Source organism: Gekko japonicus, unplaced genomic scaffold (assembly GCF_001447785.1).
Source record: "Gekko japonicus isolate JY-2015 unplaced genomic scaffold, Gekko_japonicus_V1.1 scaffold1716, whole genome shotgun sequence".
Lineage (NCBI taxonomy): Eukaryota > Metazoa > Chordata > Lepidosauria > Squamata > Gekkonidae > Gekko > Gekko japonicus.
Window position 1 is genome coordinate 10,554 of NW_015165868.1, and position 12,141 is coordinate 22,694.

The following is a 12,141-nucleotide window of genomic DNA, read 5'->3' on the forward strand; positions in this document are numbered from 1 at the left end:
CCACTCCCCAAATCTCCAGGTATTTCCCAACCTGGAGCTGGCAACCCTATTTGGAAGGTGGACCCCGTGGCATTATACCCCACCAGAGTCCCTTCCCTCCTCAAACCCTGTCCTCCCCAGGCTCCACCCTGCAACCCCTTTTGGGCTCCCAGCCCACAGTTTCACACCCTCTGCATTGGGCATCACGGCTGCTGTTTTTATATAATTTTTCTGGTTTTATGTGTTTAAAGGGATGCATCCTCCTCCCCCAAAATATAATAGTGCTGCATCTTTGTTGAAGGGTTATGGACTCTCTTCTTAAAAGGAAGGTGATGGGGGGGGGGGCAGTAGTGGGAGCCTCCCAGTCATAACTGGTGATGAGGGAAGAGGTAGTTTCTTTCTGACATCAGCAAGGGTGAAATTCCTGGCACAACATGCCTTCATGCAAAAATGCCCTGCCATGGAGCACTGCAAACTCAAGGCATCAACTAGCATTAGAGGAGAATGTTGGAAGCCTCTAAAAATAATTGGTAGAGGTTGAGGGTAGAGGAACAGGATCTCTGCAAAGGGAAACCCTGTTAAACATCTTCATTATGCTGTATGCTAATTTATTGCTATATGTATGAACTGGTAATTTCCATTTCATTGTATCTGAAGAAGTGTCCTTGCACAAAAGATCATACCTTGAATAAAACTTTGTTGGTCTTCAAGGTGCTGCTGGACTCGAACTTTGTTCTGTTGTTTTTGAAATGATAGCCCAAGTGTTTTTAATATCAGGATTTTGATTAGCTTTTTCTTCCACCAACTCAGTCTAATCTCCTGATGAACTTGTTCGTTCTGTTAAAAAAAATGTCTTCCTACCTAATTTGTATTGAAGACACTTTGTGGGAAGTTCTGCACCAGCTGTACATTACAAGGTGGTATATCTGTTTTGTCCTGGTAGTTAACCATGGATCAAGTAATGCAGTTTGTGGAGCCCAGCCGGCAGTTTGTGAAAGATTCCATCCGGCTTGTTAAAAGATGCACAAAGCCAGACCGGAAAGGTAAGAGGAAAAGATTGTATGGGGCACTGACATCCTAAACTAAGCACCAGAAATCAGTCATCTGTGCACAGAGGGAGAAAATATGTTCGTATCAGATTTGTTTGTTGAATCTCTTCTATTTTAATACTATGGGTGAAAATGTCGATAGTTTTTTCATGAGAGACTAATGCTGTACTGTTGATTTTTTTAAAATTCTTTTTTAAAAATTCTCTTTATTAGATTTTTCATAACAGACAACTTAACAAACGGACAAACAGAAAAAAGCCCCAAGGATATTAAACAGTAGTTTTCTGCAGCAAAGAGAGATACATATTACATATTTGTTCTCATTCAACAATACTTAAATGCATAGTTCTAGCAGTTTATAGCATCCAAATTGACCCCTGATATAAAATTCTTTGGACCTACATTTCTACCCAGTGATATTTCTTGGCAAAATACCTTCAGCACTCATTCTTATCCAATACCGAGCCAGCATGCTGAGTTCATATTTCTTTGATCTTTGTGGGAATCTAGTGTATGACGTTTTGTGCATGAATAGAGGTAACTTGAGAGAGAAGAACTGTGGGTCCTTGAAGACTAAAGACTGACCACTTTCCTCCCTTGGGTCCTCCATTGCGTCTTTGCCCTTTTGCCTCGCTTCTCCAGACCACTTTGCGAGTGAATAAATTAATTCAAATTAATTCCCCTTTTTGACACTTCCTGCCTCTTAACCTTTTTCTGTGGAAACTCATCCAGGTGCTGTCAGAGGTTTCTGTGTCAAGGAACCCTTTAGTGCAATGTAGATGATGAAGGCTTTGTGGCTCAAACACCTGACCATGGGGTGGTATAAGGTGCTGTTAGAGGTTTCTGTGTCAATGAACCCTTTAGTGCATCTCCGTGTAGAAGATGAAGGCTTTGTGGCTCAAACACCTGACCATGGGGTGGTATAAAAGTTTTGCAAAGTTTATGTGTCGATTCAGATAAAAGTTTGCTAGCTACGCATCTCTTGTCGTCCTTCAGAGAAGGAGCAGATTGTCAGAAGGGACCCATGCAAAAGAAGCCTGATTGTTTCAGTTGTGTTTGGCTTGACTGCCCAAGTGGAAAGAGAGCCATTCCATTGTGATAATTCCAGCATCATAAAGTTTAAGTCCAGGATAGGCAAGCCCCAAAGAATGACTTTTGGTCCCGTCCCCTCTTAATCCAGCGCCTTCTTTAAAAGGGTGTATGTGACATCCCTGTTTCCCTAGTAAACTGTGACTTAAATCTGGAAATATCTGATCGGGGATTCCTGACTGCAGGTGGCTTTCATTATAGCTCTTCAGATCCACTTGGAGTGCATGTTGCTTCCAAATAGTTGTCCATTTTAATGTTCCAGCTCAGTTAAATGTTAACACTTTTTTTTTTAATTTACAGAATTCCAGAAGATTGCCATGGCGACAGCAATAGGTTTTGCAATAATGGGATTTATTGGTTTCTTCGTAAAACTGATTCATATCCCTATCAACAACATCATTGTGTAAGTGTGGTGAGAGAAACGTCAAAAATGGCGATGAACTGCTTAAGATTTGTTTTTTTATGAAAACCGTACTTCTTGTTCCTTGAAGTGTCACTGTGATGTAGGATCTTTTCACTATCTGGACTGTTGACCATAGGTGACCTCCTCCTTTGGGAATACAATTGCGAGCATTGTGCTCTTCACAGAACAACTTGCCAGTGGTCCCCAGCAGTGTTCCCTCTAAGCTGAGTTAATGTGAGCTACCTCACAGTTTTCTAGCCTCCGGCTTACACATTTTTGCCTTAGCCCAGGGAGGATGGCTCCAGAGCCAACTAGTTTATGCAGTACCCAAATCGCTCACTCACAACTTTAAGTGACAGTAGCTCACGAAGTCGAATTTTTGCTCACAAGCAGTGTTCCCTCTAAGCTGAGTTAGTGTGAGCCAGCTCACAGTTTTTTAGCCTCTGGCTCACACATATTTGTCTTGGCTCAGAAAGCATGTCTCCAGAGCAAACTAATTTATGCAGTAGCCAAATTGCTCGCTCACAACTTTAATGCCTGTAGCTCACAAAGTAGAACTTTTGCTCACAAGACTCCACAGCTTAGAGGGAACATTGCCAAGCAGGGCTGTTTTTGGGCAGGAACGCACAGGAACGGAGTTCCGGCTGGCTTCAGAGTTGGCCACACCCACTACAGCCAACACCTCTGTGTGCGTGGCTACAGAGGGAAGGCCTGGAGAGTGACTCCCCCCCTCTCTGAAAATATATAAACTATTTAATTTCTTATACTGACTCTGATAATTAATATATAAATACTTGTTTATCCTGGAATAAACCATAATCAATAAAACCACCTGCAGCTGCATGGAAAATAGTTATTTTAAACGTATAATAATTTAGTTTTAGTAATAATATAACTTTTAGAAAACTGACTTCTGGTTCCATAATGAGAGTTTACTTTTGGAGCAAGCCCATCCTCTGTAGGTACAAAAAAGCCTCCTGGTTTTTACTGGCCATGCTCTCCACAAACACCAACTAGTGAATAAACTAGTATTTATATATTAATTATCAGAGTCAGTATAAGAAATTAAATAGTTTATATATTTTCAGAGGTTCAGCCTACAACAATGTCATGTTACTTTAAGAAACAAATGTTCAACATGCAGCTGCATGGTATTAACTAGTATAGTCTTTATAGTGTCTGGATCCAGTTAGTTGTAGAGAGCATTTGCCAGGCAGAAAATGAAGGCTTTAGCCGGGTGAAATAGTACTGAGCATTTGCCAGCCAGAATAATGAAGGCTCTAGCCAGATAAAATATAATAAGGACTTGATTGCTACTACCTAAATAAGTTGGTGTTCGTGGAGAGCATGGCCAGTAAAATCCAGGAGGCTTTTTTGTACCTCCAGATGAGTGGCTCGCTCCAAAAAAAAAAAAACAATAATGTCATGTTACTTTAAGAAACAGATGTTCAACATGCAGCTGCATGGTATTAACTAGTATAGTCTTTATAGTGTCTGGATCCAGTTAGTTGTAGAGAGCATTTGCCAGCCAGAAAATGAAGGCTTTAGCCGGGTGAAATAGTACTGAGCATTTGCCAGCCAGAACAATGAAGGCTCTAGCCAGATAAAATATAATAAGGACTTGATTGCTACTACCTAAATAAGTTGGTGTTCGTGGAGAGCATGGCCAGTAAAATCCAGGAGGCTTTTTTGTACCTACAGATGAGTGGCTCGCTCCAAAAATAAACACTTATTATGGAACCAAAAGATATTATGAAGGTACTTAAGAATTTACAATGCTGAGCTGGATTTAAGAAGCTGACGCCTCCTTTAAATATAGGATTACATCTGAGGAAGACTATAAAGTTGAAATGAGTTCACAACCGGGTACTCATTATGTTGGACTATGTGTACTTTTTTGCAGTATTGTATAAGTTAGAATGTTGGACAAATTGTTGCACTTTTGTAAAGTTTTAGAAAAGCAATGTAAATCTTACAAATGTTGTTCATATCACAGAGTTCGCTTGGGGCTTTTTCTACAACAGAAGCCCTGCTCACAAGACTCCACAGCTTAGAGGGAGCATTGGGGCCCTGGGGATATCTGGCTGTCCTCAACCAGGGCCTTTTTGGCCTCGAACGGGTGGAACTCTCTGCCCAATCACATCAGGGCCCTGCGGGATTTTATGCCATTCCTCAGGGCCTGCAAGGCAGAGATGTTCCACCAGGCGTCTGGTTGAGGGCAGCGACGGTTGACATCACGGCTGGCACCGGTTCCTTGTGGAGGCCCCCCCCTCGCCCCCCGGTACGAGTGAAGCACTCACAGACCGGATGGGAGGGAACGGCAGATTTTTTCGCCACTTGCTCTTAATTCCTGTATAATGCGGGATAGGGCTTCTATATGTTTTGATGATTTTAGGATGTTGCACATCGCCTAGAGCCCCATGGTCGTGAGGATTAGGCAATTAATAAATGTAATAAATAAATAACATTCATCTTCTGGTAATAATGCAGCCTTTTCCGATATTCCCCAGATGCCTCCTGATACATGAGGAAGTAATGCTAATAAAAGAGCCTGTTTGCTCACTTAATCAGTGTAGACGGACTGCTCACACGGACTGCCACATGGTAGACACGGTGAGGATGTCTGTTGTGCCTGTAAAGGACTTGTTCTAGATGGTCACAAGGCCCTTACTGATAAAGAGACTATTTGCACAATATAAACGGTTTCTGCTTTCCATTTGGAATACAGCATAGGATTTCCCATACCCAAAGGTTATTGTTCGTGCTTCCTGAGTAAGCCGGCAGAATGGGCTTTGTGCAGATCTTGAAACCAAAATACCATTGCGGAATCGCACAGCTTTGACTGTATTGTCTTATTTTTACAGGGGTGGTTGAATGCACAGGAAGGACTTGCTCCTTGGTATCGCACGTGGTGACATAAGGAAACATTGCGTCCTGGCTTAATAATTCACCTTGTTAACGGCATCTTTTTACTACCTGCTAATATAAATTGGGTTTGAAACTGAAACCAGTGTGGCATCTTTGTGTCTGTGTGTTAACTTTGATTCTTAAAGCTTTGAGGTGGGCCACGTGGGCTGTCTTCTGAAAGGCTGGAGATGCTGGGGAGCTCTGGGACGTGCATCCTCCTCCTCCGCTCAGCCTCCAAGCTTACTTCTGGCTGAAAGATGCCTGGTTTTAGCAGATCTCGAGTCTCCTTTGCTTAGATCCCTCTCCAAACCTAAAAGGATCCCAGCCCTGTGTGACTTCTGTAGGTTGGTGTCAGGGTTTGGAACCAGTTTGCTGTAGTGGTTAGGAGTGCAGACTCTAATCTGGGAGAACCGGGTTTGAGTCCCCACTCCTCCACAGGCAGCTGCTGGTGTGACCTTGGGTCAGTCACAAGTTCTCTCAGAGCTGTTCTCTCAAGGGTAGTTCTCAGGAGAGCTCTCTTAGCCCCACCTACCTCACAGGGTGTCTGTTGTGGGGAGGGGAATGGAAAGATGGTAAGCTGCTCTGAGACTCCTTTGGGTAGTGAAGGGCAGGGTATAAATCCAGTCTCTTCTTCTGGAGTGAAAGTATACGACAACAGCCTTTAAAAAGAGATCCTTTATTAGATGTAAAAACAGGTCAGCATAATGCCCTCTTAGAAACCGGCTCTTCGATTCAAACAACTTGGCAATTTTGAGTTAAGTGCTTTAAGTCCACGGTTTGTCACGGGGGTTCATGTGGCTGACGGCACAGACAACCCAACATCCTAGCAAGAACAATAATGAACACCGATAGCATTGATTTAATTCTGTAAATTAGGGACTGATGTGAGAGCAGGGTTGGCCATGAGCAACCCCCACCACCTAATTTACAGTTAATTGAACGGCCCCAGTTAACACAAGCGCTGCAGGCCAGGCATGTTCAGAAGGCATGGTCCAGCCCCGTCTTTCTCCAGGGGTCTCAGACTAGTGCAGTCTGATGCCACAATCGCCGAAGGCTTAGCCTGGAGTAACTCTGCCTAGGACTGCACTCCCCAACTCTGGCATTAAATACCAGAGTCCTCTCAATGCCAGGACGAGAGCTCGACAGAACCAGCGAGGCAGACTTGTGCAGCATATCCAGGTCAAGGGGTCTGTGTGTGTGTGGAGCGGTGGGATTCATTGTCGTCGGAGCCAGCGACTCTGAGCACACCAGGGTGACTTTGTTCTGTGCTTCAGCACAGCCTCCTTCCCCGAGCGGTCTGGGGGCTCTGTGGCCCTCTATGCTGGCCTGCCTCACGCGGCTCCCGAAGGGGCTGCGCTGTGCTGAACCAGATCCAAGCAGTGGTGGAGGCATTGACAGGTTTCGTTTAAAAAAGAGGCTCCGTTATCAAGAACGATCACAGAATGGGGTCTCGGGCATCGGCTTGCTCATCAGCCATTCTCCAGGGTTTTTTTTAAAAAAAGAAATGCATGGTATATAAAAATATCTATTTACAGATTTTAAAAAATACTTTCCAGTACACCGCTGCCTCAAAACAGAAACCAAAAGCCCCCTGCCATTCTACAGATTTAAGCTGCATTTAAAAAAAAAAACCAAAACAGTTCAAAGCACGCAATTTTGAATTCCTATATTAATGAGCATCTTGCCGATTGCGGTGTAGATAATGCTGAGGCTACAACTGGCTGCTCCCCCCCCCCCCCCCAAAAACCCCCTCCCCCGGTGGGCTGCCCGTAACTGGGCAGGGGGAGCCTCCTACGCGCCCTCCTTGATGCCCATCGTCCACAGCAAAGGCTTGTCCGTCTCGACCGTCACGATGCCGGATCCGTCGTAGGTGTTTGACGTGCTGACCAGGGTCCCAAACTCCAGAACGCTTTCCTCTGCAAGCCATTGGGGGAGAAAAAGGTTGATTAGAGTAAGTCTCTCTTTAGAAAACTGAGAACTCCGCTGCAGTTTCTGCTCTGCGACCCACGCAAGTGTAGAGAGGAAACAGCGCAGCCACTTCTACATTGCAATCCTGAACAGACTTGCACCCCGTTGGAGTCCATTGCAATCGATGGGGAGTCCATTGCAATCGATGGGCTTTGAAGGGTGTAACTTCAGGACTGCACTGCCCATCTCTTTATGAGCCTAAGCATGCCATTTGCTCCCAAGTAAATGCAAGACCCGAGTGCCGCATGACGGAGTGAGCTCCCATCTCTGGCCCCAGCTCCTGCCAGCCTAGCAGTTCGAAAGCAAGAAATTGCAAGTGGATAAATAGGTACCACTTTGGTGGGAAGGTTCCGTGCGCCTCAGCGTCTAATCATGCCGGCCACATGACCACAGAAACATCTTCGGACAGCGCTGGCTCTTTGGCTTGGAGATGAGCACCGCATCTCTAGAATCGGATTCAACTGGCTTTCGAGCAAGGGAAACCTTTACCTTTCACTAAATGTGCAGAAGGCTGTGGTCTTGACCGCAAGCTAATAACTTTTATTCGTACTTCAGATGTTCATTTCTCCGCTACCACCTGATTGGGGTTGTCCTTGGCCTTCATCAAGGAATACCAGCAAGTGGCATTTAAAGCCTGCTTAACCCTATTAGTATTTCTCTCTCTTCGCCCCCCCCCCGAAGAAGGAACATAGTCAACAAAAGCAAATACATTATCTGTGCAGAAAGAACCTCATTAAACCTTCACATGGCTAGTAGCGTATATGAATACCCAACTTCAAAACACTGCAAACACTGACCTTTCAATACTGTGCTATCATATATGTTCTAGAATATTAATAGTGGGCAAAACTAGTCACATGTAAACAAATAACGTGCTTGAAGCTGTATATGTCTACAGCCCCTTCCACACGGCAGGGAAAACACCGGTGAAAGTGCGGCTAATTAGAGACGCACCAAAATAGAGACGTTGCGGGCGGGATCCCATGGATCCCGTGAGCCGTGCGCCGTTGCTCCCGGGCACGATCAGATGCCGGGGAGGAAGAGACGAGTGGGAGGGGGAGGCTGCCGAACTGCGCATGCTCGATCATGTGCAGTTCGGCCGGGAGCCGGAGATGCGCTGGCGCAAGGAAACGCCGGCGATTCCACTGCCGCACTTGCCGCGGCCCTTTCGATTGAACCACCTGGTTAGGTGGTTCTTTTTTGGTGTGCTTTTTCGGCGGGACGGGTGCAGCACGATTCCCAGATGTTGCTGTTGGATCGCGCCCATTTGCTGCGGCCCCAATCCGTCCCTCTCCCGGCACAAAACCCCTCGTGTGAACAGGGCCTACAGGAGACATAGGAATTCTCACTAAGGCAGAAACTTGGGAGTCATCAACTTTTTCTTTCGAGAACAACAATATTCTGAGCTGCCTCCTCCTCGACAATTACCAAGTTTGTTTTGCTCCTAGAAACAGAACACGGACTAGGAAAAGAACCAGAAATGAAGCTATCAGCTAAGCAGCACAGAGAAAAACCCTATGAAACAACCCCCCCCCCCCATTAAAGAAACTGAGAGCTTCTCTTTGCAGACTTTTTCTGGGTATTTTAGGGGATGCACAAAGTACTCTGTGAGCTCCCTGTGGGGGAGAGTCCTGATGAAAGACACTCTTGCAGAAGAACCGTCATACTCTACATTTTGAGTCACTGAAACCTCGTTTCAGGAAGCATTTCAGTCATCCTGAAAGAGAAAATATTTTCACATCTCTAGATGTCTGACTGCAGGTATGACCTAATCCGGATTCAGTCTGAGCTTGTCCCTTGGCACCACTCTGCCTGACTAGAGAGGATCTGAGGAACCATCCACAAGCCAGATCCCGATTTCAAATGCTTAACCACAGTTTAAGCCATTGCTTAGTATTACGCTCCTGCCAACCTAGCAGTTCGAAAGCAAGAAATTGCAAGTAGATAAATAGGTACCACTTTGGTGGGAAGGTAACAGCGTTCCGTGCACTTTGGTGTTTAGTCATGCCGGCCACATGACCACGGAAACGTCTTCGGACAGCGCTGGCTCTTCGACTTGGAAACGGAGATGAGCACCGCAACCCTAGAGTCCGACTCGACTGGCTTTCGAGCAAGGGAACCTTTACCTTTACCTAGTATTACGGCTGAACCAAACCAGTGCCAGCTCTCCTCAACTCATGTGTAGGTCCAACTCTGTTTCTGTATCATACTGTCAGAGCACGTTATAACCATCCATATTCCACCATTGTGGACGGCACTGGACTTACCTGTTGTAGGGGGAAAAACCCATTATGACCAGAACAACTCAGACAAAGGCATGACCCCCACTGCCCCCAAGTCATGCAAAGATCACTTTCAAAACAACCCAGAGACAGAATTTGAAGTGCCTGCTGGCTCCTGGAAACACACCCTTCCTCTGCCCCTGCCCCCGTAGGGGGAACTGCGTTCGATGGCAACCTTTTGCTGTGCTCCTGGCGTTATGCATAATTAATCTGAGTTATGGGGTTTGCTGTTCTGTTTACTGGTTACTGAGTAGAGTTCCTGCCTCCCCCTCCTCATTTGGGTACGTGGTTGTGACAGAGGTACCTTTTTGCTGCAAGAAATAACTGAATAAAACGATGGCCCCTGTCAAAAGCCCAATGCGCCCATCTATGGAGACAGTGGCTGGCTGCTTCTGGGGGATTGGCTGGTTTGGCCTGGACTACTACTGCTGAAAGCCAGTCCCTCCATCTATTGAAATCACTATTGCCTACTCTGGCTGCCGGTAGCAATCTGGTCTCTGGTGGAGGCATTTCACAGGACGGACCAGCCCGATCCTTTTAACTGGAGATGCTGGGGCTTGAACCTGGGACCTTCTGCATGCCGTGTAGATGCCCTAGCACTAAGCCAGCCAAAAGTAGCCTCATTCGTCTGGGGCAAGACAGATGGGAGCAGGCACAGCCATTCTTGCATGGCTCCCATTATGCTACACGCATGGGTCGTATTCTGGCGCGAGTGCCCTTTGGTTGGCTGCGAGAGCTGGATTCTTGAGACTGACCTCTATCACAGGTTACACAATGGGATCCATACAAGGCACCATCGACCACTGCCAGGCACTGTACCTAGTAAGGGTTACATGAAGCTGCCTGGGTCCATCAAGATTAGTACTGTCTACTTAGAGCTGCGGTGGCTCAAGTGGTTAAGACGCTGAACTGCAGGCTGTGGAAGGTCGGTAGTTCAGCAGTTCGAGACCCGGGTGCCGCATGACAGAGTGAGCTCCCATCTCTAGTTCCAGCTCCTGCCAACCTAGCCATTCGGAAGCAAGAAATTGCAAGTAGATAAATAGGTACCGCTTCAGTGGGAAGGGAACAGCGTTCCGTGCGCCTTGGTGTTTAGTCATGCCGGCCACATGACCACGGAAATGTCTTCGGACAGCGCTGGCTCTTTGGCTTTGAAACGGAGATGAGCACCACAACCCTAGAGTCGGACTCGACTGGCTTTTGAGCAAGGGAGTGGCTCTCCACCAGGGTCCCAGGCAGAGGTCTTTCCCATCACCTCCTACCAATGTTCCCTCTAAGCTGTGCAATCTTGTGAGCAAAAATTCTACTTATTGAGCTACTGGCAAAGTTGTGAGCGAGTGATTTAGCTCCTGCACAAAGTAGTCTGCTCTGGAGCCCTCCTTCCTGAGCTAAGAGAAAAATGTGTGAGCTGGAGCCGAAAAACCTGTGAGCTAGCTCACACTCACTCAGCTTAGAGGGAACACTGCCTCCTACCTGGTCCTTTGAACTGGAGATGGGCCCGTAGCCAGGATTCTGTCATTCTGGGGGGCTTTAAATAAGTTGGGGGGCACTGATGTCACAAAAATTTTAAAAATTAAAATTTAAAAACTCATTCTTGGCTGTTGGAACAGGCAAGAGCCATTGGAGTAGGCAGCCACTCAGCCACGGAGGCCTCCCGTGGCAGGGCAAGGGGCTACGGCAGTAACAGGGTGAGGGGCTGGGTAAGCAAGCCGCACTTGGGGCAGGGGCAGCAGGGGGCCTTGGTAGGAAGTCAGGGGGCTGGGTCCCGAAACGCCCCTCTGTGACAACGGGCCTGACAGGAGATGTCAAAGATTGAACCTGGGACCTTCTGCATGTGTGCTCAAGTCACGTCTGACTTATGGCAACCCTATGAATTAAAGACCTCCAAAATGGCCTATACTTGAGGACCTTGCTCAGGCCTTGCAAGCCGAAGACTGTGGTGTCTTTAAGCGGTTAAAAATGCAGACAAGATCACTCAACAAGTAAACCCAAATCAGCAATATCACCTTGTGTCCACTAGATGGCACCATTGGCCTTTCAATCTAGGCAGTTTCCAGACCCGCTGGTTAAAACGCAAGAAATAAGACTCCGACTGGTGATTCACACAATTTGTATGGAGGAGTGTTTTCACACCCTGCCCATGTTCTAATTAGGATAACTGTGAGTAAATTTTAAAGCAAACAAATGCTGAGCATCCATGGCCAAGCATGAACTGAGAGGCCAGATTCACAACACGCGTGCACACACACACACCCTTTAATATCCAATGTGAAAGCGAGTGTGGAGAACTCAAAAAGTTCGCACACAATTCTGTGTCATTTTCATTTTTGGAAGGCGCCAAACTGTAGCTCAGATCCTAACTGCAAAGAGGGGAGGGGAGCAACTTTGCCAGCTTCCCCCCTCCACTGCAGACTCCCATTTTGCTTTGTGATCCAAAGGGTAGCAGTCCAAATGAAACAGCCTAGAA

General features: G+C 46.5%; 2 protein-coding genes across 2 annotated transcripts in view; one reads left to right on the forward strand and one right to left on the reverse strand.

Annotated features, from left to right (window-relative positions):
- SEC61G (Sec61 translocon gamma subunit) overlaps positions 1-5,527 on the forward strand; it is a 6,942-nt gene extending 1,415 nt beyond the window's left edge. Inside the window, exons 2-4 of the mRNA XM_015411249.1 lie at positions 923-1,022; positions 2,418-2,520; positions 5,385-5,527. Coding sequence (XP_015266735.1) covers positions 929-1,022; positions 2,418-2,520; positions 5,385-5,394 — 207 coding nt within the window. The 5' untranslated portion in view covers positions 923-928 and the 3' untranslated portion in view covers positions 5,395-5,527. The remainder of the gene's footprint in view (positions 1-922; positions 1,023-2,417; positions 2,521-5,384) is intronic.
- A 1,686-nt stretch (positions 5,528-7,213) lies between these two features.
- TPK1 (thiamin pyrophosphokinase 1) overlaps positions 7,214-12,141 on the reverse strand; it is a gene marked incomplete at its 5' end in the record, with an annotated part of 382,875 nt that continues 377,947 nt past the window's right edge. Inside the window, one exon of the mRNA XM_015411248.1 lies at positions 7,214-7,343. Within this exon, the coding sequence (XP_015266734.1) occupies positions 7,219-7,343 (125 nt within the window). The remainder of the gene's footprint in view (positions 7,344-12,141) is intronic.